The 27,010-nt window shown below is 47.6% G+C and overlaps 1 protein-coding gene across 1 annotated transcript; it reads right to left on the reverse strand.

Annotated features, from left to right (window-relative positions):
• Positions 1 to 5,042: 5,042 nt before the first annotated feature.
• On the reverse strand, positions 5,043 to 23,913 carry DDB2 (damage specific DNA binding protein 2). The gene is made up of 11 exons (XM_083164435.1): positions 23,758 to 23,913; positions 16,871 to 17,048; positions 14,803 to 14,903; positions 14,529 to 14,717; positions 14,308 to 14,453; positions 13,497 to 13,596; positions 13,218 to 13,395; positions 11,434 to 11,579; positions 11,164 to 11,328; positions 8,796 to 8,841; positions 5,043 to 6,378 (listed from the first exon to the last, which is right to left on the reverse strand). Exons 2-11 carry the CDS (start codon positions 17,046 to 17,048, stop codon positions 6,158 to 6,160), a joined length of 1,470 nt encoding a protein of 489 aa, XP_083020561.1. The 5' UTR covers positions 23,758 to 23,913; the 3' UTR covers positions 5,043 to 6,157.
• Between the last annotated feature and the right edge of the window lie 3,097 nt (positions 23,914 to 27,010).

Genomic DNA, 27,010 nt, shown 5'->3' on the forward strand with positions numbered 1-27,010 from the left:
TATGCTCCCCTGTTACCATCATCTCCAAGCAGTAAGATGTATCTACATTTGCTCCTGATCCTCTACACTTTAACTCACAATCTCTGCTACGAGCTCAGGAAATGTCCAAGGTCATATCTCCACTTATGGAAACTAAAAACTGCCGTGGACACAGCCCTCATCCAAATACTACAGCACTCTACTCATTTGCACAATCCGGAACATCGAATTTCGACACCATCCACACTACCATATTGCTCAAAGATAAAATCAGCAATCGTCTTTCACAGACAACTTGAAGATCACAACACTAGTCCCATAATCAGATTGCCGGAATTAGTTAAATCGAAGGATTTAACGCAGCTGGTGTCCAAAAAGTTGCCCAAGGTTGTGGTAATGCACCAACTACTCACTGAACGTGTCCACAGGATCAGTCCCGATGCTCAAGACCGAGACCAGTCATCAGGACATTGATGGTCTTTGGCACACTTCACCTGCTCACTGCCACACGTCCATGTGCACATATATACCCTAGACCAGCCACATCCAAACTGCGGCCCTCCAACTGCTGTGAAACTACTCATCCCAGCATACCTTGCCACTGGTCTCTTCATTAACCCTTTGAGTGCCAAGTAAATGTCACGACCACCAGGTCAGCTACCCTAACGCTCTGTGGTGTCCCAAGCCCACAGACCTCTGACAGGTTAACTCCTGCCCTGGCGCTCACCTCCACTGCTGATTCCCATGCTGGCTGTCTGGGTCCCGTCGCCTTGTCACCACCAGGTGACAGTGGTGGTGTGCAGTCTCATGCCATGCAGGGTCTGGGCGGCGTTTGTGCGCAGAGGCGCTGCAGTCGGCGTGTCCAGCCAGAAGCCTGACCTGACGCGGACCGCGTCAGGTCAGGCTTCTGGCTGGACACACCGGCTGCAGCGCCTCTGTGCACAAACACTGCCAGCTGGTTTCTGTCACCGCATCCGGTGGCGGCCATCTTTTGGGATCCTTCAGCCTATGCTGCACGGCTCATTCAATGAGGTCATATACACGGCCAATCATCATGCAGCTCACCCTTCAAATACTGACTTGCCATGCAAGACCGGCAGTCAGTACAATGATGTCCAACCGCACACATCATTGATCCCTCCTGGCTATCTGTAGTTCCCACTACAGTCCTTACGCTTCTGGTGAAGTCTTCTCCAATCTCCTGCTGATCGTTTTACTGCTACCATATCATCACGGAACCCGCTGCCGCCTATACGGATAGGACAAGGTTAACCCCCCAAAGGGGTAATATCTTCTTCTTCATTCCTGACGGTTATTCTATGTGGTCATCCCTGGTCCGGCAGCTACGATCCTACTCAGCACAGATTCATCTGGACTTCATTTTTCCAATCCTTCATCCAATCCTTCAACCAATCATCCAATTCTTTCAATCACCCAATCTTGCAGTCATTCAATTTATCAATCATCTCCAAAGCTCTTCCATAAGGAATGTATATTATTGACTTTACTATTTATCAGAATCTACAGTTTATCATTGTGTCATCACTAATCTCCTGTACCGCAGTATCTTTATTAAATAAGGTTTTATTTTATCCGATTGCTTCACTCCCTTCTGTCGTTCATGCAACAGCCCTACATCAAAGCACCCAGCCTCCGTTACACTCCAGCTGGTGCTTCACGAAACGGGACAGTAAATTTGTCAAAATAGGTGTGAAAATTGACAAGTAAACATTTTATTCATCCTAATGACCTGTAATTTTTACCTTATATAGCAAATATAAGCTTTTTTTTTTTAGCACATTTTTAATTTTATATAACAAATTTGAGCAACATTGGTATTTTTAGTGTATAATTTGCACATCTGTCACAGATGTTGGCACTCAAAGGGTTAAGTAGTAACGGATTTCCATTTGGACGCACAAGATTGTTAAATATTTCTTAAACTAATTATTAATGGTGAACAATTTACGTTGGCTAACATCTACGCTCCAAATTGTTCTAATGCCTCCTTTTTTTTTTCTTTCAGATTTGTATGCCAAACTACAGGGTTGAGGGAAAGTTATTTAAGTTTAGGTGGCGATTTTAACATAGAAAACTCGGGCAATAGAACGCCAGTCTCTTTCTCTAACGGCTGACTCACTGCAACTTACTGACTGACCCCTTGGAGAGAACAATTGGCTACACCCAAAGAATATTCATAATATTCACAGCCCCCATGGCCTCTTTGCAATAACAGATTAGTGGTTGGCGGGATGCAGTTAAAATCCCGGCAGTCGGGATCCCGGCGTTCAGAATCCCGACGCCAGAATCCCGACACCTTCTCCCTCCGTGGGTGTCCACGACACCCCTGGAGGGAGAATAAATCAGCGTGCCGAGCGTAGCGAGGCACCGGGCCTGCTGCGTGGCGAGCGCAGTGAACCTGCAAAGGGGGGCCATCCATGTCCCCCCCTTGTCGGGATTCCGGCGTCGGGATTTCATACTGAATCCGTGGTTGGCAGCACCTAAATTTTACATAGAATAATTGGTTCTGGTATTTTGAATATATCAGATCATGTAGCTCGTAGAATCTGAATCTTCCTTTTTATATTAGTACTTATGATGATTTTAAAAAAAATTATTAACATTTTATTATGCTACTGATAACTCCCAACATGTTTAAGATATTAGCCTTTTTTTGGGCTGCCAACAGTGAGGTATCTGATTGGTTACAATTTTTTTCTGCCGCAGGACAAAGACCCCAAACATACAGCCTAACTCTATGTCATTAAGAAGTATTGTCAGCGTAAAGAAGAACCAGGAGTCCTGGAACTGATAATATGACCCCCAACATAAAGAGACAGAAGGATCTGAGCAGGCTACATAAACAGAAGATCTGCGGTTAGTTCTCCAAGATGTTTGGAACAACTTCCCAGCTCAGTTCCTCCAAAACTTGTTTTCAAATACGTAGAAGAATTGAGGCCGTTCTGAAGGCAAAGAGTGGTCACACCAAATATTTATTTGTTTTACATTTCACTTCTCTTCCTTCACTCTGCATTTTGTGATTTGTTAAAAAAAATAAACTATTAACGCTTCTATTTTTTTTTTTAACATCCTTACATGGTCACGTGACTTTGCTGATATATAACAGACTTTCAGCCTCACTTCAGGTGGGTCATTATATAAGTTGATTGTTTCAACCACAGAATGTGGTCTTTCTCAAAATACCACCAGTGACAAACAGAACATACATACACCCTTTACATACACAAGCTTCCTAAAATACCCTAAACCATGGGTCCTCAAACTGCGGCCCTCCAGATGTTGTGAAACTACAAATCCCAGCATGCCTTGCCACCGTTTTGCTGTAAGGGAGTGTTAAAACTGTGGCAAGGCATGCTGGGATTTGTAGTTTCACAACATCTGGAGTGCCGCAGTTTGAGGACCCATGCCCTAAACCAGGCTTGTCCAACCTGCGGCCCTCCAGATGTGCTAAAACTACACATACCAGCATGCCTTGCCACAGTTCGGCTATTAGGGAATGCTAGAATGATGGCAATGCATGCTGGGATGTGTAGTTTTAGCACATCTGGAGGGCCGCAGGTTGGACATGCCTGCCCTAAACAATAAGCAAGAAAATCAATTTATAAAAGGAAGGACTTAACAAGTTACTGTTCCACTGCACTTGTGGCCTGCTTCACCATGCGATCACAGCCAGCAGTTTCCATCCTGTGATCCACCAAGGCCGGAAGCAGCAATTATAACAAAACTACGTTCCATTGCCACCAATGCACATATAGAGAAACACAAAGATATTAGAACATGTAGATATACACACGCTAGTTAAAAGCCCAGCAAAATGACAGCTTCTTTCACTTTGAGCTGTGACAGTTTTCAGCCCTCAAACTCTCCACCCCACCAGTCTAGTCTTCTAGTGGTCACTGGTGGTACTTCACCTCATAGAGGAGCAAAAACCTTAACCACTTGCTCAAACTAATCTATATTCAAACATCACGATCTTATTTATGTTATAAAACATGTTTGTTTGTTTTTTAAACCATATCTAAATATTTTGTAGAAAATAAAATGGTAAATGTGTCTAGCACACCCACTGTCCATATGCCCCTATTTAAACATGACCACTATCCCTCTGGTAGAAAAAGCAGCAATATTATGCCATCACCCCAGTGGTAATTAATCCCCCAATAGTACCCCTATGTCCCCAATGTAGCTATATATATTAGAACTGTTCCATTTCTGTATTTAGGGCCACTACTAGTGAATCTGTTTTCTAGCGGATACAGAAAACCATTTTTTTTTTATGTAGTGCTGTAAACAGAACTGGTAGATGCAAGTTAATCGAAAAGGTATTGTCACACCAAAACACTGGATACGGAGAGGGAGACAGGGGCACTAAGAGGGGTCCAGTACATGGGGGCCACGCCTCCTAGTATCAGCCCTGACAAGTCTCTCATTAGCGTTAGTGAAGATTATTGCGGTACTGAAAAAAACAGAACCACCGATAGACTACAAAGCTTCATTAGGCTTATCCAACAATCCGGCAGAACAGATTATTATTGACTGCTCCGTAAGATGGTCTCAGTGCGAGTGCCCAGGCCGATTATTTAAAGACCAGTTAGATCTACTGATCTGATCGGCTACAGAACACCAGTCAGAACCAATAAGCAATTACTGTGCACATTGTGTAGTGTGTGTGTGAGATCCGGCAGATACGTCTGCCCTACAGTTCCTGCACCTTTCACCTCGAGCACATAATATCCTACAGATCAGAATAATAACTCGGCAGTATGTACACTAGAAGTCCGATGTTCTCAAGATCCTTTAATCTTATCAGAAAATCATATAGCCTGTAACATCGGTTATGCACAAGCTTTAACGGCACTGGGGCAAAGTCTGTTGTGAATGCCTAAATATTCTCTGCAGAACAATCACCCTACATAAACTGTGGCTTTTCACCATCCACTTCGGACACCTACAGAACACCACACCCCCGTGCCTGAACACCACACCGCCCGTGCCTGAACACCACACCCCCCTGCCTGAACACTCAAGCAGTAAAATAAAAATAAATAAAAAAGCGCCATATTTATTTAGGCAGGATATTATCAGGCATACAGGATGCGCACAGACACACACAGCGGAGGCCTCTCTCGCTTCTAAACCTTGCTGCGCTGCACACCGATCCAAGTTTCTGCACTCCGAAAAACCTGTTCGGTGAGGTACGCAATCCCTGTGGTAGGCTCCTGTCTTGTATAAAGATCTCGCAATTAGCTGCAGACGCTGATGTTTGTGCCACTCAACGGTTCTTGTTCTTTATCCCGGTCTGATAATCATCAAAAACATTGGTGGGTATCAGGGGTTAGAGGACGTGTGCAACCACCTTCCGGAGTCCCCATCCGTGCTGAAAAATCTCCTTTAGGGTATGGAAAGAAGTTCGTCTCCCCCCATCTAAGGAAGCATCCTTGCAGTCTCATTTATCGTATGCTAGATCTTCAACAACGATCTAAAAGATTTTCCGTGTCCAGAAGCCTTCATAAAGGCGGACTGCTTCATCCCACCTCACGACTGAGCGCCAGATCCCAACAATGTCCAGATTCAGCATTTCTGCAATGTGGAAGTCAGTTTAGAGCTTATGAGCGAGAGGTGAGGTTTTATTGTGTTAGACCAAGGGATATTCTCTTGTAACAAACACTTGTCTACGTTGAATCCTTTAAAAAAAAAAAGGGTTCATTCTTGCGTAATGTTTTTCTTCACTTGATTGCTAGCTGCCATCGATGATCAAGCGAAGGAATGTCAATTCCATCTTAACAGTAAGGGCCGGTATGGCTTGATTTTCATTGTGAACTTCTATCTACATTTACCAGTTGCGTTACATCAAGTTGCGCGGCGCCTTAGCCATCTCTGTTGCTAAGCACTAAAACACTGTGGAATGCTTTCACGCCAAGAGATACCATGCCCAAAGTGGACGATGCCAATTTCTTGCCAACATGCGGAGGGGGGGGGGGGGAGAATGAGGCAAGAATAGGTACTTTTTTGGGGGTTAAACACAAGGTAAAAAGGTGCCCCCCCTTAATGTAACCAAATGCACTCTGCTCCTTGAAACTAGTGCATTAAGGCACAACCGGAATTTGGTTGCAGCAGCCGCAGATGATGATGTGAGAGTGTAATGACGCAGACTGGATCATTTGTCTCTGCTTTTACCGCGCTGTTTGGTCGTCGGTTCCTTCACAACAAGAACTGTTTTCCCAGATTCTGATGTTCCGGACTTGTCCTTTGGAGAAGGTCGACTTTTTGGATGTTCTTTCCTCCCCACCGGAATCCCCTTTTCCCTCAGTGCCCTCATCATTTCTTCTTGCTTCATCATCAGCAGGATCTCCCGACTCCAGATCAAGATGTTAAACCCTTGAGGAAAGATGGAAAATAAAAATGTGGAACGTGGTTTATTTCAACAGAACAAAATGCTACGTTTTCATCGATGGGCGTGAGTCAACTGACCGTACTAAGGGCCTTATTCAGACCTGTTTGTTATGCTGCATATAGTCTCAGCATAGCCAACAGGTCAGTGCTGCCCGCTGAACCCCTAATTAGCATGTCAGGGGATGTGTATGAGAACACGCGGCCAAAAAGAGAAAAAATTCTATTGTCGCCGACAAAGGATTTTTCTCCCCTTCGGAAATAAAAGCCAGAGATGTCCAGAAAGGGGGGCGGGCGCTGACGTCATGTGACACCCACCGCCCACCCTGAGCAGGGATCAGCCCGTCTGCGTTTCCAGAGGCGCGCCCAGCATTTTCCTGGGGTCGCCCATAAACCGCTAGACATTCCGATGCCCAGCCCCATGTCTGCCCCCTCTGGAGCAGACGGCTCGGTGAGTGTGAAACTCGCCAACGCCGTTTGCTACCAGGGTTCACACGTGCAAGCCCCAAATTCGGCCCGCTACGAGCTATGTGTGACTCTGAATCAGCCCCAAAATGGCTATTTTTTCCTTTCTCCGTGCTAAGATGGATCACTCCTAATTCTCTGGAGACTGAACAAACAAGGAGCATATGAAGGTCCCTGTATATGTGCCATTCACTGCAAGCCGGCAGGTAATGAAACAATGACCATTGTTAAAATAATGTCAAACCATAGGTGTTCTGCTTTCTATGCCTGGCATATCCACACTGCGGCCCTCCAGCTGGTGTGAAACTACACATCCCAGCATGCCTTGCCATCTTTCTAGCATTCTCGGATAACAACACTGTAGCAATGCATGATGGGACTTGCAGTATCACAACAGCTGGAGAGCCACAGATTGGACATGCCTGTTCTAAGCATTGCCTGCAGCATTTTGACAGCAGAATTACCGTGGCATGAATGGTTTTTTTTAAAGAAGTGAGAGAGGTTGCTCATATTAGCCAATCAGATTCTAACATTTATCCTCCAGCTGTTGTGAAACTACACACCCCAGCATGCCTTGCCACAGATTTAGAATTTCCTAATAGCAAAACTGTTGCAAGGCATCCTGGGACGTGTAGTTTCACTGCACCTGGAAAAACAACAAAAACCCAAGCCGACCTAATGACCCGTCGACCTAACCCCATGTCAACCTTCATGTGCGTCGAACTTCCTCTTGTCGACCCTATGACCCATAAGCACCTGCTCTCAATGGTGCTAGATAAACTATAAGTAGAATTTGACTGGTTGCTTTTCTCTTACATTCTAAAAACTCACATGAATAAATAAACCCCTGAGTGTAAAGGCCCCCATACATTAGTCCGACTTGTCCTAAGGACAAGTCGGACCTGATTTCCCCCTAAGTCCCTGCAGCTCCCCGGGAGAGGGACACACGATTTGGCACTTGATGTGCCAAGTCTTGCAAATGATACATCGCATGCGATGTATCATTTGCAACTCCCGGGGAGCTGCAATGTGGAGCGAGCAGGGGGGCCGGGGACATCGAGGTGGCGGGCGGGGGATGCTGCAAGGCGGCTGGGGGGACGGACGCACGCTGCTAGTAGTGCGGACGCTGCGGGGGACACAGGCGGCAGTGACATAGAGCCGGGCGGGGGGAGCCGGGAGCTGTCAGTACTGGAAAAAAAAAAGCCCATACAATGAATGGGCAGCCTGTGATTGGCTGAGCGCTCTCTCAGCCAATTGCTGACAGGCTGAGAGAGCGCTCAGCCAATCACAGGCTGCCCATTCATTGTATGGGCTTTTTTTTTTCCAGTACTGACAGCTCCCGGCTCCCCCCGCCCGGCTCTATGTCACTGCCGCCTGTGTCCCCCGCAGCGTCCGCACTACTAGCGGCGTGTCCCCCCCCCCTACCCGGACGGAGCATGACAGCTCCCTGCTCCGGCTCCCCCTGCCGCCCCCCTCCCTCGCCGGCGTCCTTAGAGTTTACAGCTTAACCCTAAAGGTCCATGCACACTGTACAATATGCAGAACCCCCAAAATAATTACCGATACTGGCGGTTCTGCAAAAACTACCGACCAGTGGGTAAATACTGAACGATACTGTTCAGTGCCATCTACGGACACTCGCTGAACATGCAGTCACTTACTATAGCGTTAGACTGGACTGCGTGTTCAGATGACCCAGCATATTATGGCGCATCATTAGAGATATGGTGGGCACTGAACGATATACACCATGATACCGTTATCGTGCATATCGTTATTTGAAACCTGATAGTGTGTACCCAGCGTAACGTCCCCTCTGGCAGCATAACGGTTCCACCCCATTCCCCGATAAGGATCTTTCAGACCTTGCTGGGTAATACAGTACTTCTCTTTCATAGACAAAAAATAAATAAAAGGACATACTTTAAAACAGGGCTTACCCATTCCGGATGCTAATAGGTCTCCCATGGGATTGAATTTGTTCAGCTACAATGAAAAGGGAAAAAAAAAAAAAATTAATTATGTACAAAGTCGGAGGTAGGAGAAGTCACCGCGGAAGACGGAATAGACAGGATCTAATAGTCTAATAATCGACCCAATTATTAACGGAGGTCGCTGGGTGTACTATGGGCCCGATTCGGACACAAGCAATTATCCAACGACCACGCATGGGCACGGTACGCTGTGAAAGACGTCCGTACAAGACAGATGGCTGCTCGCAGGGTATTTAACACCCTGCAGCCGTTTGGGGGTGGTAACCATGCGTTTTCTTGGAGTGCCCCAGAAAACACAGGCAGGCCCTCCCGACCGTTGGGGACATCATCAGCGGTTTCCTTATCCCCATGGCCTTTGCAGTGCTGAGAAAGTCTAGACTTACTCTGCGACGCAACGAGAGGGGCGAACCAGTCGCGGGTGAGTGTTCCTGAATGATTTCCTGCTCATGTGCACAGCTGCCAACGCATTTGCAGCTGTGCACAAGATCACTCGGGCGGGGCGGCTTGTACCCGCTTGCTGGGCACCGAAAACTAGCAGCCCAACAAGGTCTAAAAAAAAGGAGGCCCCTTTATATTAATATATGGAGAAAATAATGTTTAAATATTTTACAATGTATACAGTTTAATAAGAGGAACTTTTGGATTTTTAAAAGGGGCAACAATTTATATTATTTTATGTACTGGGACTATGTACTTATAAAGCCGCAAATTATATCACATTTTATTTGGGCGATCGTTATATTACCCTTGTCTCTAGCAAAGCTAAAATGCTATTCAGCTAGGTATGGAGGCAGAGGTTTGTTGTGCCTCCACTCCCTAGGGCCCAGACACATTGCCGAATTGCCTAGGCCAGGCATGTGGCCTTCCAGCTGTTGTGAAACTACACATCCCAGCATGCCGTGCCATAGTTTTAGCATTCCCTAATAGCAAGACTATGACAGTTTCACAACAGCTGGAGGGCCATATACACTTCCCAATCGTCCACTCAATAGGTCAGGCACAAGCTACAGCTTGGTAGGCATTTGAATTTCCCCGCCCAGCTGTGATGTCAGATCCCACCACAGCCAATGACCAGACAGTTGGCAGGTGGGTCACCCCTATACACAGCCAGCTGTGCAACTGTATCTGCAAAGTATTTCACGTCGTCTGTGTTGCAGGGATGATAGATTTGTCTTCTACCCTTTTCACACTTGCAAAAATATCCCGGGTTTTTGCACATGAACACGCATCATCCCGGGATTTAGCTCCGTGTGAAAGGGTCTTGAATATCCCAGGATTTCTACCCAGGTCCTGAGTATCCCGGAATCGACCCGGGATGCGGTCACTGTGAATGGTCCAGGATTGGGTACACGTGACTTTAAAAAAGCTGCCGATTGGAGCTTTTTTGGGCTCACAAATGCTGAGGTCATCTTTCAGAGCCCTGGAGTCCATTTATAATGACATGCATATGTATTTGCAGGGATTTCCCGGAATCAGTGTGAATGGGGCTGTCCCGGGTCAATCCCAGGTCTGAGTGCAGTGTAAAAGGGTACATTTCCAGGTAGAGTCCCAGGAAGCATCCGGGAACACATTCCCGGGTATGACCCGGCTCTGCGAGTGTGAAAGGGGTATTATGTTGCCCATTCCATTCCACTGATCCATTAGTGCGTACTAGGGAGGCCAATCCCGGGGCATTTTTTCAATCCCGGGATTCGGGATTGAAAAATGCTCAATCCCGGGATTGGCCTCCCTAATAAAAAAAAAAAAAAAAAAAAAAAAAAATGACCCGCCCCCCCCCCCCCCCCCCCCAAATATCAATATAAATGCCCTCTTATTCGCCCTGCCCTGCACTGTCACTTACAGAGGTATGGTGACAGGCAGCAGCAGGAGCGATGTCCGTCCGTCCATCCATGCAGTGGCCGGGCGGGCGGCTGAGCGACTGTGCTTGTGCTGAAGTGCACTGACAGGCATGGCGGCGGACGGGTTCGCAGCGTGGCATGATGTCAGGGGTCATGCTGCGCAGCCCGGGCTCCGTCATGACACTGACAGCGGAGCGGACCAATCAGCCACCGCGTACCGCAGCAGACAGCCGGGCAGCATCTGAGCCATTCTAAAGTGCTCAGCGCTGCCCGGCTTTGGAAAAAAAGTACATTTAGCACTGGGATACTAATCCCGAAATCCCGGGATTGAAAGCTTCAATCCCGGGATTCAAATCCCGCCGATTTTAGGCCTAAATCCCGGGATCCCGCCGATCCCGATCCCGGGATTGGCCTCCCTAGTGCGTACCTATACATGAATGTGAAAACGCATGCATCACCACACAAACCAGCCTCACCGAGACAATGCCAGATGCATAGGGATCATACAGCTGACAGACTATGTTGCCACTTTGCCCATCAAACACATCCACGGTACGCAGCTCTTCTGCCGTATATCCTGGGAACTGAGGGTCTGGGTAACGTCCAGCAACTATTAAGTCATATCGGGGATGCCACGCCGCCTGGATATGACAGACAGAAACAGTGTCCGTTACAACACAATATAATTAGAAAGACCATCACCGTAGTCACAATGTGTTCTTAAGAGCAGGAAGCCAAGCACAGACCTTTATGGCAGTCAGGTGCTGGAACTGGCGATGTGGGTGTGGAATGATACGCTGGGGAACCGACCAATCATACGCGGAGTAAACTCTGATCTCGCTGTGCTGGTCAGTGGTGAGAAGTTTGGCTCCATCCAAGGGACTGAAGTAAGCTGCAAAAGGACATATATTAACAGGATCAGCTGTATTGCCAGAGACATTGGTCAGTATATAAAGAGGAGGAAAGCAACCTGTGACTTCGCAGTGGGTGTGGAACTACAAGTTGCAGCATTGTCCCACCACAAATAGTTTGTGTTCTCAGATTCTGGAACCTAATAACAGGAGCAGTTGGAAACGATAACGTGGCCGCAGCTGGTGGGACCAACATCCCTTTACCAAGTCTGTTCTTTAGTTGGCCTGATGTGGGGGCCTAATTCTAAGTCTGACACCAGGCTAAAGGCGAACGGATCATATGGATATCTGAAAGGACCCATACATAGTAGACTGTGCCGTGCCCTGGACACGTGCCCGAATAGAGATTGTGGACAGATTGAGCTGCCCAATGGTGGACCACTCCACGTGAAACGAGCAAGGTGTGGGAATGTAGCCAGATGGCTGAGCTCAACTGCAACATGCGGGCAGAGGTGGGACACTTGCTTTGGACACATGTTTTGCACTACTCATAGGGTGGGCACAAGTCCTAATAATATGGATGATGGGTGTAGACTGAAATACACTGGGTGGTGCGACCTTCAGTATGTATGGATAAATCGGCACAGATACTCAGAACCGGCCTTTGATATGGGGTTCCCAACAACACAGAAGGAAAATTGGAGAACACTATATATGGCTCACGTTTTATATTCATGCATTTATTGCAAGCAGGGCCCTCCCTCCCCACTGTATCCTATGATGTCATTGGGGCACTGCAATGACGTATGCACATAAGTTATGCTGCTGTCTGTAGCATTCTGTTCTTGGGCGTTATCCCCTATAGTATGAACAGTGCTGCAGAACCCTTAATATTTATCATCATCATTTATTTATATGGTGCCACAAGGGTTCCGCAGCGCCTGACAATACATAGAGGAGCAAAAAAAAAACAAGAATGGTGATTTACACAGTAGCGATCACTGACGCAATTATAACAGGGGCAGAGATATACCTTATTCTTAGAAAAGGAGAGAGGGCCCTGCTCGTGAGAGCTTGCAATATAAAGGGAAGGGTCAGACAGACTGGGGTGACAGCAGGGGTAGAAGGGAGCATGGTCGTATGGTTAGGGTGAGAATTGGTCAGACTGAATGAAGAAGTGGGTCTTGAGAGCCCGTTTAAAGTTTTGTAGGGAGGTGGTGAGTCTGATAGGGAGAGGTACAGAATTCCTGAGATACGGAGCAAAATCTTGGAGGCGTGAGTGAGAGGGAGTTGTAGCGCTATATAAATGAAGAATAACATTCAGCAGCCGACTTTGACAATAGCCCTTATTCAGATCTGATCGCAGCACTAATTTTTTTGGAAAATGGGCAAAACCATGTGCATTGCAGGTGGGGCAGATGTAACATGTGCAGAGAGAATTAGATTTTTGTGAGTTATTTTGTTTCTGTGCAGGGTAAATACTGGCTGCATTATTTTTACACTGCAATTTAGATTTTAGATTTCATAGGTTTCAACACACCCCACCCAAATTTAACTCTCTGCACATGTTACATCTGCCCACCTGCAGTGCAGCATGGTTTTGCCCATTTTCCAAACAAATTTGTACTGCGATCAGATCTGAATAAGGGCCAATGACTTATCTAATAAGAACGTATTACCAGAGTTCACGCCGCGAGCATGTGGCAGTGTATGTAGGCAACTGGACTTGTCCTTGATGTTTCTCAAGTCCCAGAGCTTCACTGTCTGATCCACAGAGGCCGTCGCCAGGAGCCAGTCACACCGAGGATTAAATTCCACATGTGTCACCTTCTTCTTGTGCAGCCTCATCTTAAAGATCTATAAAAAAAAAATATAAATATAAGTGATTTACTCATCTGTGACCTATAAAGCAGATTCTGGCGCACAGAACGGTGCCTACGCCAGTGCACAGCACACACCTCTTTTCCGCATGTCTCTAGGAGCACCACGTTTCCCACGTTATCCCCGGTCACCACGCACTGCTGGCTGGCCGACACGTCCAGGCTGCAGTACCACATGCTAGGAGAGAACGCACAAGGAGTAGTTCAGTTATTCTGTTTCCCATTATGCCCCAATAATCATTTTGACACCCACTGTTGTGACTCTATACGCAACAGGTGCTACTACCGTTTCTGCTGGTAACAAAGGGAAGCCATCACTGACATGGTCATTACGGCCATACCTCGCACATGCGCGCGCGGTCCTCCGATAATTGCTTGCACTACGAATTCGCAGCGCAGCAGAAAAGTCGACATGACTGAATGTCTACATGGGCTAGGTCGACACAAGCATTAGGTCGATGTGGGGGTAAGGGCAAAACTCAAAAGGTCGACATGGGGTTTTTCTCATTTATTTATTTTTGTCCTGAATGTCAACACAGTCGATATGGGACACTGAAACGTAGCACCGCGTCCACTCACCATGCTTCGGGCTCAGTGCCTCGCTACGCTGGGTACACTATTTTATTCTCCCGCCATGCCCTAGTGGATGGTGGGCATGAAATACCGCCTGTCGGCACGTGTCTGTACCCAAAAAATAAAAAAAAGTTGACTTTGACTTTTTGATTGTCAACCTACCCCATTTTGACCTAATGCTTGTGCCGACCTAGTGACCGTATCCCTTTACTCCTGATGGGACTCCTAAGCATAGATTTTGTTTTTAATCACCCACTGTTTTCCCCAACACACATCTCCCCATCATCCGTGCAATGTACAGAATTAAGCCTCTTACGCCCAGTCTTCCGTGTTTGTAAACATCTGTACAGTCCGTCCGCTCAGGTCCTGCAGGATGGTGCTACCTGCTACAGAGGAGGTGTACAGCTGATTCTGATTGAATGGATCGAATTTCATCCCTGTAATGCAGCCTCCTGCTCCAATCTGGGAAGCAGAAGAAAGGTGATGAGTCAGGACATACAGACCAGCTGTGAACGCGCCACTCGTGCCGACACTTACTCCAGGGATTAGAGTGTTATTGAGTTCCTCGTAGTCCCACAGAATGATGTCTCCGCCTTTTGACCCCACGGCCACTGTAGTTGGCTGAGTTGGATGCCATTCAAGCGTTGTGACTCTCCTGTCGAAGGGGCTGTTCGTGCGATAGAGAATATAAGATGCCAGAGAGCGCAGAAACGGGGTCTGCAGGTACTGGGAAGAGACGCACACACTAATGAACTTTCTGCAGATAGACACATACTGTAGGATAGACATGCAGAACGGCCTGGTAACTTACCTTGGCGCGGACATTTCCACCTACTGTACTCCTGTACAGATAATGCACAATACTCGTCCTTCTGTCTTCACGTTTCTTAGATTTAGAGTCATCTGGTTTATCTGTAAGTTATATAATCTAACAATAAAATAAGAACTCCGACAGATGGCATCCCAACACCAAAAGACTGCACCTAGTCTCTCAAAGTCTTCTCTAACGCACTTGTACTAAAGAAATGCTTCAAAGGAGATCCATAGCAATCTGAGCCTTACATTGTGCATCTGAACGGCATTGCAGAGGTGCAGCGTGTTCCTTTACCGGCGCTATTGGAGCCTTAGGTCCCTAGTCTATTGTTTGAAGAACCTTCTCTTTTCAATATGTATTTCACCGTCTGTCTTCCTGTTATCTCCAGTCCCTTGCTCACTTCATGATGCTATCCCAATTGCTTACACATTTGTCCTCACTAACACATCTTTCCTGATATACTCTGTGCTGCTGGGTACCCTGCTACTCTCATTATATAACTCTCAGCCAGTTTCTTCCTTTTATCTCCAGTCCCCTGCTCACTTCATTATTCTATCCCGATTGCCGGTACCCTTGTCCTCAAGAACACATCTTTCCTGATATATTCTGTGCTGCTGGGTACCCTGCTCCTCCCAGTATATAACTCTCAGCCTGTGTCTTCCTGTTATCTCCAGTCCTCTGCTCACTTCATTATTCTATCCCTATCGCTGGCACCCTTGTCCTCACTAACACATCTTTCCTGATCTACTCTGTTCTGCTGGGTGCCCTGCTCCTCCCAGTATATAACTCGCAGCCTGTGTCTTCCTGTTATCTCCAGCCTCCTGCTCACATCATGATTCTATCCCTGTCGCTTAGACACTTGTCCTCACTAACACATCTTTCCTGATATACTCTGTGCTGCTGGGTACCCTGCTCCTTCCAGTATATAACTCGCAGCCTGTGTCTTCCTGTTATCTCCAGTCCCCTGCTCACTTCATGATTCTATCCCAGTTGCTGGCACCCTTGTCCTCACTAACACATCTTTCCTGATATACTCTGTGCTGCTGGGTACCCTGCTCCTTCCAGTATATAACTCGCAGCCTGTGTCTTCCTGTTATCTCCAGCCTCCTGCTCACATCATGATTCTATCCCAATTGCTGGCACCCTTGTCCTCACGAACACATCTTTCCTGATATACTCTGTGCTGCTGGGTACCCTGCTCCTACCATTATATAACTCTCAGCCTGTGTCTTCCTGTTAGCTCCAGTCCCCTGCTCACATCATGATGCTATCCCTATCGCTTGCAGCCTTGATGATGTCTTAGATCACTATCATGACGAGGGGCTGCTAATGAGATACAAATTTTTGGCCAAAGAACAAATTTGATCAATGCACACTGACATGTACGCAATACACTGTACAGCTTAACAGAGCAGCCTGTGACATCCTTTAGCACTTCATATGCACCTGTAGCCAGCAGTTCCTTCCCCCTATGCACCTGTAGCCAGCAGTTCCTTCCCCCTATGCACCTGTAGCCAGCAGTTCCTTCCCCCTATGCACCTGTAGCCAGCAGTTCCTTCCCCCTATGCACCTGTAGCCAGCAGTTCCTTCCCCCTATGCACCTGTAGCCAGCAGTTCCTTCCCCCTATGCACCTGTAGCCAGCAGTTCCTTCCCCCTATGCACCTGTAGCCAGCAGTTCCTTCCCCCTATGCACCTGTAGCCAGCAGTTCCTTCCCCCTATGCACCTGTAGCCAGCAGTTCCTTCCCCCTATGCACCTGTAGCCAGCAGTTCCTTCCCCCTATGCACCTGTAGCCAGCAGTTCCTTCCCCCTATGCACCTGTAGCCAGCAGTTCCTTCCCCCTATGCACTATAACAGCCAGTAAGAATTTCCTCTCTTTTACCTCTATCACCACTTTATTTTGAATCCTGCCCTCCTCAACCTGTCCCTGTAACAGTTGCTTCACCCATCATTCAGGAACCCTTAACCTGATCTATATTATCTCTAAATCTACTGCCCCTCTCTCTACTCCATGACATCTCCCATTCCACAATAACATTTCCGTCGACCATCACGTGTGCCTTACCTTTGCTCTCTGGATCAACAGAGGAAGCATTTTTCTTCTTAGAGGTTTTTTTGGGTACTTGGTCAGTCCCTGAGTCTGTCTCCCGCTTCCTCTTCCCGGGAGAATCGTCTTCTTGTTCTGTACTCTGGGAGGGAGGCTCCGGTGTCTTCTTTCCCCGTGCTGATTTTTTGGGGGGCATCTAGGACCAAAAGGGAAGACAGGAAGGAAATATTTTAGGTATTGTAAAGTTTGCAGAAAACTTACAAACCGCTAAATTAAGGATGTCAGACTGCAGAAAGCACCTAGTAAAACAATAGTAAATCCCCCCACATACCGTGCCCTCTGAAATCTCGTCACTCATTGTTCTTGTAGATGGCCGTCACATGTTAAGGTGGCCATACACCAGAACGATCTCTGGCCCAAACGCACAATTTCGACTGGTCGGGAGATTGATTGTGTGCACATCTTGAGGAATATCATTACCCATGAGTCGAGAGGTCAAGCCTCAAATCATACATGCTACAAGTATAATCCATTGGCTTTGCTTGCAGATTGTAGGTGCTTTGAAAGCACAAAGAATGACTTGTACGATCGCTCTTACAACCTGCAATGTATGGCCGGATTTAGGTCATTGTTAGTCTGAGGAAGCCGCTGACGCCTAAAAAGAGGTGGAGAAATGAGTCATATGACTCAATACATCCCAGTACCATCTCTCTGGAGCTAACAGGGGATCCCCTCCATGCCGGCATCCACATGAAAAGCAAGTACGGAGGCTCACTTTCAGCAGAATCCTAAAAGTGCTTGGATGGTCAAAAGCCAGCAGGCATTAGGAACCTTATTTCTTTTTTCCCCTATATATAAAATTTTAGGTACTTGTTTTACATATCTTATGGATCGTGTACCTTTAGTTAAGGTACACGATCCATAAGATGGACCCGATTTCCTTTGAAATCAGGTCCATTTGGCCGGCTAGGATAAAATATCGGGGGCATCGCGTCGGTCGGGACCGTTAACAATGGTCCCGATGCAACCGACGCGATGCCCGCGATTTCCCCATAGGCTTCAATGTTAAAAAATATTTTAACATTGAAATCGTGTCGGGAAAGGTAAAATATCGGGGGCATCACGTCGGTCGGGACCATTAACATAGGTCCCGTTGCGATGCCCCCGATTTTTACATAGGCTTCAATGTTAAAAGATTTTTTAACATTGAAATCCTGAAAAAATGTGAAAAATGTTAAATGGGCCAATATGACCCATTTCACATTTTAGATGTCCCCGTCGTCACCCCAAGATAGACGCCAACCCGAAGCGTGGCGAGCGCAGCGAGCCCGCGAGGGGCGGCAGTGCGCGTCCTCCGACCTTTTCATTCCCCTACTATCCACGTCGGCGTGGAGTTGAGAATAGAATAGTGTGGCGAGCGCAGCGAGCCACCGAGCCGGAAGCGTGGCGAGCGCAGCGAGCCCCGCGAGGGGACGCGGATACCTTCACAGTTATACGCGTCCCCTCGCGGGCTTCACAGGTGTCCGTGGCGACGCGGACACCTGTGAAGTCCGCGAAGGGACGCGTTTACCTGTGAAGGTATCCGCGTGCGCTCGCCACACTATTCTATTCTCAACTCCACGCCGACGTGGATAGTAGGGGAATGAAAAGGTCGGAGGACGCGCACCGCTGCGCTCGCCACGCTTCGGGCTCGGTGGCTCGCCACACTATTCTATTCTCAACTCCACGCCGACGTGGATAGTAGGGGAATGAAAAGGTCGGAGGACGCGCACCGCCGCCCCTCGCGGGCTCGCTGCGCTTGCCACGCTTCGGGTTGGCGTCTATCGTGGGGTGGGGTGTACGCCGTGACATTTGGGGGGTTTGGGAATATTTCACATTGAATCCAATGTAAAATCGGGTCCCAGGGACCCGATTTACATTTAATTCAAAAAAAAAAAAAAAATCGGGTCCAAAATCGGTCGGTCGCGACGATCGCATCGCATGCGTCCAAATCGCATGCGATGCGATCGACCCGATTTTTCCGACACGACCACCCCGATGTAAATCGGTGTGGCCGTGCTAGGAAACAAGTACCAAATTTTATAAACACGAGAACTCTGCTCTTTATCATTAGTGATATAAACATCTGTCACTCACTACCAACAGGAAATCACAGTCTGATGGACTTTAAAAGTTCCCCCCCAGAGATCCTCGACAACAAATCCACCCATCCGGAATAGGGCTAGGGATTATGGTGCTGATCCCTTGCCCTGTTCCGGATGGGTATTTGGACATATCGCCTGACTGCCAATTAACATCTGACCTTGCTGTTTTGCTACTGTTTGGAACTTATCCAAATGCTCTTACCAATTAGTTACTCCCACCAGGTATATGTAACGGTGACTGTAGTAGGAGGTTCATGAGCTGAGCGCGGTTAGCTGAAAGTAGTCATGTTGGAGGGAGGACTACAGGTGGCAGCCACTACGGTGCCTATTTATCAATGTATATTTGATGGATAAGCCTAAAAAAAATATTATGTATCGGGGCGTACCTGCAAATATTACGTTCACCCCAATCAGTGGTGCAAGTAGAAACTTAAAACTTAGTGGTACTGTGCGGCGCAAAAAATGTCCGTCCTCATATGACACTAGGGGGAGTGGCTGGAATATTGCATATTGCATATGCCACCAGTGCCAGATATCATATGCCCCCAGTGTGCCACACATGCCCCCAGTGCCAGATATCATATGCCCCCACAGTTCCAGAAGTAAACAGCGGTCCGGTCCTCTCCCCCCCTCCAGTCCCCCGCTGCCTGCTTCTGCTTCCCTGGGAAGTTACTGACTCCGACTGTGTGACTGGGCTGTCAGCCAATCATATTTCACGGGCAGGCTCCTGATTGGCTGACAGGAGACAGCCCATTCACAATGACACAGGGAGAGGAAGGAGAGATGCGCAATGCGCTCCCCTCCAAAGGCAATCAGCTGTGGCGGGGTGGCGGAGGCCACGCCCCCGCCACTTACATATGCGTGCATGCGCATTAAACACTTCAGCAGGTTTTTGTTATGGCGGTACGGGGTACCAGCAATATATCTTTTCCCGGTATGCCGTACCACCATACTTGCACCCCTGACCCCAATACACTATGGAGGGATCACAGCATATCTCTGAGGAGAGACTAGTCACTGACGAATACCTACAGAATGCAAAGCATTCCAGAGCCTTGCCCCAACAGGTACGATCTTGTAATTACTACTAATTTGCTGATTTTTCCAGAGCATCTCTGAACCAAGAAGCAGCGTTTCGCTATTATACCACTTCCAGTTCTTCCTCAAGAGGGCCAGATGTACTAAGCTTCAAAAGTGATAAAATGGAGAGTGATAAACAGCCAGCCAATCAGCTCCTAACTTCCATGTCACAGACTGTGGGCCAGATTCTCTAAGCTTCAAAAGTGATCAAATAGAGAGTGATTAACAGCCAGCCAATCAGCTCCTACCTGCCATGTCACAGACTGTGTTTGAAAAATGTCAGGCAGGAGCTTTTTGGCTGGTGGTTTATCACTCTCCAATTTATAATTTTTGAAGCTTATACCCCTTTCACACCAGAAAATGCAGGGACTTACCAGGGAATACAGTCCCGGGATCATGTAGGGCCATTCCCAGGTTGGCCCCTTTCACACTAGCCTAGTCCCTGCATTTTCTGGTGTGAGGGGGGTAGTGGGCGCTGTGACCAGGAGTTGTGTACTGTACCGCCTGGATTCTGTGCGAGGACAGCACACCCCGCCGGACCTGGGGTGCCTCCTCTGATCCCCTCATTCCATAATGAAGCGGCCAGCGAGGCGACGGGGTCACCATAACGGCAAGCGGGGAGGCGAGGATGGGCCAGCCGGGGATGCCCCAGCAGCACGAGCACAGCAGCACATCCATCAACAGGTAGGCAGAGACCAGAAGCTTACCCAGCGGCGAGAGAGCATGCGCACTGGCTTCCAGCACCGCAGCCAGGACAGGAAAGCCGGGAAGCCAGGTAAGTACCTTTCACACCAGCCTGTATTCCTGGCTGGTCTTAGGAGCAGGGTTGAAATCCCTGGAAATTGGTCGGGCCCTTTCATACCAGCAATAGTCCCAGGTCGTTCCCAAGGCTAACCCGGGAAAATAAGCTGATGTGAAAGGAGCTTAGAGAGCTGCTAACCATGCCTCCACAGCGGCAAAAACAGGGCATATGTCATGCCCCCAGAAATTTGGCTGCGACATAGGTGCGCGAGTGGTCCCTCTCTTCAAGGCTGCACAATGTTGGGAGGTATGTACCAGTATATTGAGGATGCATCTGTGTATGGTAAAACAAGATCTTCAATAAAGGGAAACAATTCGAGCTCAGTTCAAACACAAACAAACAAAAACAGTATACAGTGATATAAACCAGCTGTATTAAACGCTTTACATTGGCACAATAACAACAAAAACATTTGCATAAAATAATAAGGGTGGCAGAGATCTTGTGTGGGCATGTTTCTCAGGTGCTAGAGCTGTTATGGAAATGAGAGAAAAAGAGGTACCCGAGGGTGTGGTGTAATAGCACAAAATAGTCCCTGGCAGATAATGATACCCATATGCTGCGTACCAAACACTAGAGATTTAGGCTTTTCTCCTGTGGCTATACTAACTATAAATAAATATAAAAAAAAAAACCTTTACTAGATGACAAAAACAGCGTATATAAAGCAATTGCCTGGAGACCCACCTGGTGTCCGCCCAAGTACAAACCCTCCACCACAATGGAGTTGAGGCCCCCATACACTAGCTCAGTGGTTCCCAACCCTGGTCCTCAAGTACCCCCAACAGTGCATGTTTTCCAGGTCACCCGGCAGGTGCACTCATTATTCAGTCACATTTTAAAAGATCCAAAGGTGGAGCTAATTATTTCACTTGTGATTCTGTGTAGAGATCTGGAAAATGTGCAATGTTGGGAACCACTGCACTAGACCGACTTGTCCCAAGGACAAGTCCAACCAGTTTGCTCGAGAGCACCTGGCAGCTCCCCGAGGGGCTCGCTTACGGTTTGGCACTTTATGTGCCAAATTATACATGCAATAAATCGCAAGCAATTTATTGCATGTATATCCCCGGGTAGCTGGCAGCGGTGGGCAGAGGAGTCTGTGTGGCGTGGTTTTGGGCATTAAGTCAGAGGGGTCGGTGCGGCAGCTGGGAACTAAGTAGCGCTATTTGCCAGGTGGCGTCACGGGAAACGCTGCTGAATTTAAAACATTTTGAAAAGACTGGCCGGACACTGATTGACTGAGATTCAGCCAATCAGTGTCCGGCCAGTCTTTTCAAATTCAGCAGCGCTTCCCACACTGCTGCCCGGACTACTCCGTTCCCAGCCGCCGCATGGACCCCGCTGGCTGACTGCCCAGCACCACAGGGAACCACTGCCTGCGCCGCACGGACCTCACTTCCTAGTCGCCGCTGCCTGGACCCCTCTGCTGCTGCACATAGGTGTGTGACAGCAGTGCTTTACCGCTGTCACACACCTATGGATTGGACCAACACATCGTGGGTGCTACCAAGCACCCGCGATGTGCCGCTGATGGGTCCGGTCCGACACATTGAACCTGCAGCAGGCTTAATCTGTCGGGTCCGACCCTATGTGCACAGGACCGGGCATCGGGTCGGATGAGGTGTCAAACACCTCCGATTTGGGCAGATTTCTCGGCTGGATCCATCAGGATCTGGCGAAATTGTCCCAAATCGGACAAGTGTATGGGCACCTTTACAGAAGCAACTGGTGGGTAACAGTTCCCAAAGTTAGTGTTCTTACCCACCACACTGCCCCAGTCATTGCAGCAATGCCCACTTTTCCAGCGCTGGCAGCGGTACACCCTAGGAGGAACACTAAAGACCCACATACACTACAGCAATTTGGGACTATTTCACACTTTCCTGACGGGCCAAGAAATCAGATGCCTTGAGTCCGATACGCAGTCCTGTATGCATCAGACCCAAATCAGAGGTCAGACCCTCCTCCCAGTGGCAGGGAACAGGGGATGCATGTGATACTTTATGTGAAATACATGCGATACATCCCCAGGTGAACCTTCTGATGCTGCGATATAGTCAACATTGAGCATTGTTGATGTATCACCAATGAGCGCATGTTCTGAGCAGGGGGGGGGGGGGGGGGGGGGGCGTTTGAGGTCACTGAATGATATTACATACATACAGTATACAGCAGAATATCTGTAGTGGAGGGAACCGGACTCCAGTGTGTACTCAGTTTAACAGGACTCCAGTGTGTACTCAGTTTAACACTTTGTTTTTAAGACACGCCCCTTTGTTTTGAGCGCTCAGTAGTGAAGTGCAGTAAAGCAGAACATGGGGCTTTATTACCACTACTACAATGATCAGTAGTCTGCTATCCACCTACTTCTACTGTTCTGTGTATTGCACAACGCCAATGGGTGACAGCTTCCAGAGCAGACCACAAAGACAAATTAGCAGCAGTGACAAAGGTCAGCAGGAGCCCACACATGGTATTCCTGTACATAAGGTGTCACAACAGAGATCCTGGGCTGTGACCAAGAGGATGCTACACACTAACATAATAATAACAATCCTAGCAATAGCCAATCATGACAATGTATCAGTAACTGCCTGCATAGAATATATATATATATATATATATATATATATATATATATATATAAATAATATATGCACACACGCATGCACACACCCCAATCTAATGCAGGTGGCTAATGCCATGGCACTCAGACAAGGGGCACACAGGGACCGGGAAACCAGCCAGTGATTTGCAGGACTGGGCACAGGAGGCCCCAGCAGAAGGCGTCCTCCATGTTCCAGGACCGCTCCGGAGTGCAGCACGGTACCCCAGCGAGCAGCCCTGCAGCCGCCCCGTCCCCTCCTTCCGGTTACCTGTCAATCCCGTTATCCTCCGCACACAGACGTCGGTCACTACCGCTGCTGCCAGTCTCCAGTCCACAAGCAAGATGTCGCTGCGGCTACGCGCATGCGCGTCCTACCGACAGCCAACGTACAGCATTGTCTCCGGGCCCCGCCCCTTCATCAGCCCAACACCCCGCCATTGGCTGACGCGGAAGTTGTAGGAGCGACAGCTTTGGCGTCATTGGCTGCGGCAGGGAGCCGGGGGACGGGGCTTCTGTGTGAGATTGAGGCGTCCGACTCCAGTCGTCATTGGGCATGCGCAGCTGCTGGGAGTCGGGTCTCTGGACTCGGTCGGAGTAGTGTTTAGTCAGCCTGAGCCAGTGGGCATACGGTCATTAGGTCTACAACAACTGGGTCGACACGACTAGTTCGACATGGGTCTAGGTCAATCACAAGCATTAGGTCGACATGGGCTAGGTTGACAGTGAAAAGGTCGATATGGGATTTTTCACTGTTTTCTAAGCCGACATGTGCCGACAGGCGGTATTTCATGCCCTACCATCCACTAGGGCATGGTGGGAGGTTAAAAGAGTGTGCCCGAAGCATGGCGAGCGATGCGGTGCACTTCAAACTGTGTCCATGTCGACTGTGTCGACATTCGGGTCCTAATGATTGCGTCAACCTAATGTCATGTCGACCTAGGCCCCTGACAACCCTGAAGCCCCGTCCCCACATTCTGATTGGACTGAGGGCCAGTCAGTCAAAGGAAATGGATGATCACCAATAGGTAAACTGTCGATTGTCATCCGTCACATAGTTTGTTGCTATCGATGGATACAAAGAAAAAGTGGTTGTGGTGGAGCGCCGCACTCAGACCAAAGATAAATTCTCCCCGTACTTGTGTGGGTTTACTCCGTGTACTCCGGTTTCCTCCCACAATCCAAAAATATACTGGTAGGTTAATTGGCTCCCAACAAAATTATCCCTAGAACGTCTGTGTGCGCATGTACATGTGGTAGGGAATATAGATTGTAAGCTCCACTGGGGCAGGGACTGATGTGAATGTTCAAATATTCTCTGTACAGCGCTGCAGAATATGTGTGCGCTATATAAGAAACCGTTAATAAATAAATAAAATAAAAAATAAAGTGGTGCATACAATATATTTTCATAAAATGATAAACAGGATTTAATCTGATACATAAATAAAACAGTTGGACATAGAAGTAGCTCCAACAATTTGCAACAACATATCGATAAACTTGCAAATGCAATTAAAAAAACTAACAATGTTTTCTGCTAAGAAAAAATGGGATGTCCACAAAAATAAAAAGATTAAAAATATATAAATGTCTCTGGATTAAAGCAAGATTGGTCCAGGGGGATTTGGTGTCTGTAGCGAGCCCAAAGAGCTGTGGGTTTTTTATACCAACTGGTAGTGTGTGGATACAATACAGTCACAAAGTTTACCTCTCTTAATTGGCGTGAGGTCCAAGGTATCCACACTGAGAAAGTGAGGGGAGATCGGGTGCAGGCTCCCAGGATTTCTCTCCCTATGCCGGATGCTAACCTGTGCCGGGACTGACTGATTAATGACAGGGGGGGGGCACCATGATAGGAGAGGGTTTGGGAGGGGAAGGGGGGGATTACTTGCGTGGGTTTCCTCTGGGTACTCCGGTTTCCTCTCACATTCCAAAAATATCTGAGTAGGTTATTTGGTTCCTAACAAAAATTAACCCTAGAACCCTAGATTGTAAGCTCCACTGGGGCAGGGACTGATGTGACTGTTCAACTATACTCTGAACAGCGCTGCGGAATATGTGTGCGCTATATAACAAACGGTTAATAAATAAATAAATAATGGACGGTTAAATCTGCATACGTTTCTCAGTAGGTTGCTATTTAAAATGCCGATTTATGTGCACTGTTGTATTCCTGCTGAGTGGGTTTGTGTTGTGTTTTTTGTTGTTTTGTTTGTTTGGAAGAAGGGGGGGGGGGTTGCTGCGCTTATTGAAAACAAAATATTTAAAAAAATATTATATTTGTTTATTATGATCCAATAAATGTAAATAAGCATGCTTATTTTCTAAAAAAAACATGCCACACAGATTACATATAATAAAATAATAATAAAACATTAATCAGAAATGGTGCATAAAGGTGCCCATAGACGGTCCGTTTCCGGACCGTCCGTTTTGTACTATGCGATGCGCGCTCCCGCGCATCACATAGTACGGTACAAAAAGTATGTGCTGCACATACTTTTTGTACTAGCTAAACTTCGCATCGGATCGCATTGCATGCACACCGCATGCACTAGGCATGCGATCCGATGTGATCCGATGCGAAGCGTGCTAATTAAGACCCAAACGGATCCGTTTAACGGACCGTGTATGGGCCCCTTAAGCCTGTTTACCGAACATACTATACTGAGTATTCCAATGGGCAGCGTTAATGCAGTAATCCAGGTCTAATTCTACACTCTAGTGTGACCGCTTATGTAACTACTGCTTATGTAAGAGTCTTGTCTGGCAGGCGCTGCTGCATTCCCATCTGTGTATTGCTTATGTGCATCTGCTTACATGTGTACCTTTGGGGCACCCTACTTTTTTCTTTGTTTACTCCCCTGGAGCCCTCTGCTGATTCGCTGGGGGAGGACCCGGTGTATGACATTACCGCCAAATCCCCCAGTTCGGGGGAGGAGCCCCAAGTGTGTTTACAGTTCGTTATGGTATCAGGACAGCATTTTTTTTATCTTTACACTCGTGGATGCCTACTTTGGACGAAGAGGACACAATCTTCGCCGGAAGACATGGGGCCTTATTTTGGTTCATTCTTTCTGACAACTTCCTTCTTAGATGGACAAAACCATGTGCACTGCAGGTGGGGGAGATGTAACATGTGCAGAGAGAATTAGATTTGGGTGAGTAATTTTGTTTCTGTGCAGGGAAAATACTGACTTCTTTATTTTTACACTGCAATATAGATCTCACTTTGAAGTAAAACCCCACCCAAATCTAATTCTCTCTGCACAAGTAACATCTGCCCCTCCTGCAGTGCACATGGTTTTGCCCATCTAAGAAGGATTTTGTCAGAAAGAATGAACCAAAATAAGGCCCATGGTGAGTAGAATGTGTTTTTACAGGTACCCTAATGGATTCTACTGGAGAAGTGGACTGGCCTACAGTGGATCCTATAGGTAAGTATGTTTGAGTGATTATAGTGTGTATTAAACTTTTATTTTACTGGGTGTCTGTGTCATTTATCTCGCTATTGGTTAAGT

Source organism: Crinia signifera, chromosome 11 (assembly GCF_055691185.1).
Source record: "Crinia signifera chromosome 11, ASM5569118v1, whole genome shotgun sequence".
In the NCBI taxonomy this organism is placed as follows: Eukaryota; Metazoa; Chordata; class Amphibia; order Anura; family Myobatrachidae; genus Crinia; species Crinia signifera.

Coding starts and splice junctions, on each gene's coding strand:
- DDB2 (XM_083164435.1), bottom strand. CDS start 17,048: ATGCCCCCCAAAAAATCAGCACGGGGAAAGAAGACACCGGAGCCTCCC. Junction 13,396..13,496: donor TAGAGACATGCGGAAAAGAG/GTGTGTGCTGTG, acceptor TTTTTTTTATAG/ATCTTTAAGATGAGGCTGCA. Junction 6,379..8,795: donor CCTATTAGCATCCGGAATGG/GTAAGCCCTGTT, acceptor TCTTTCCTCAAG/GGTTTAACATCTTGATCTGG.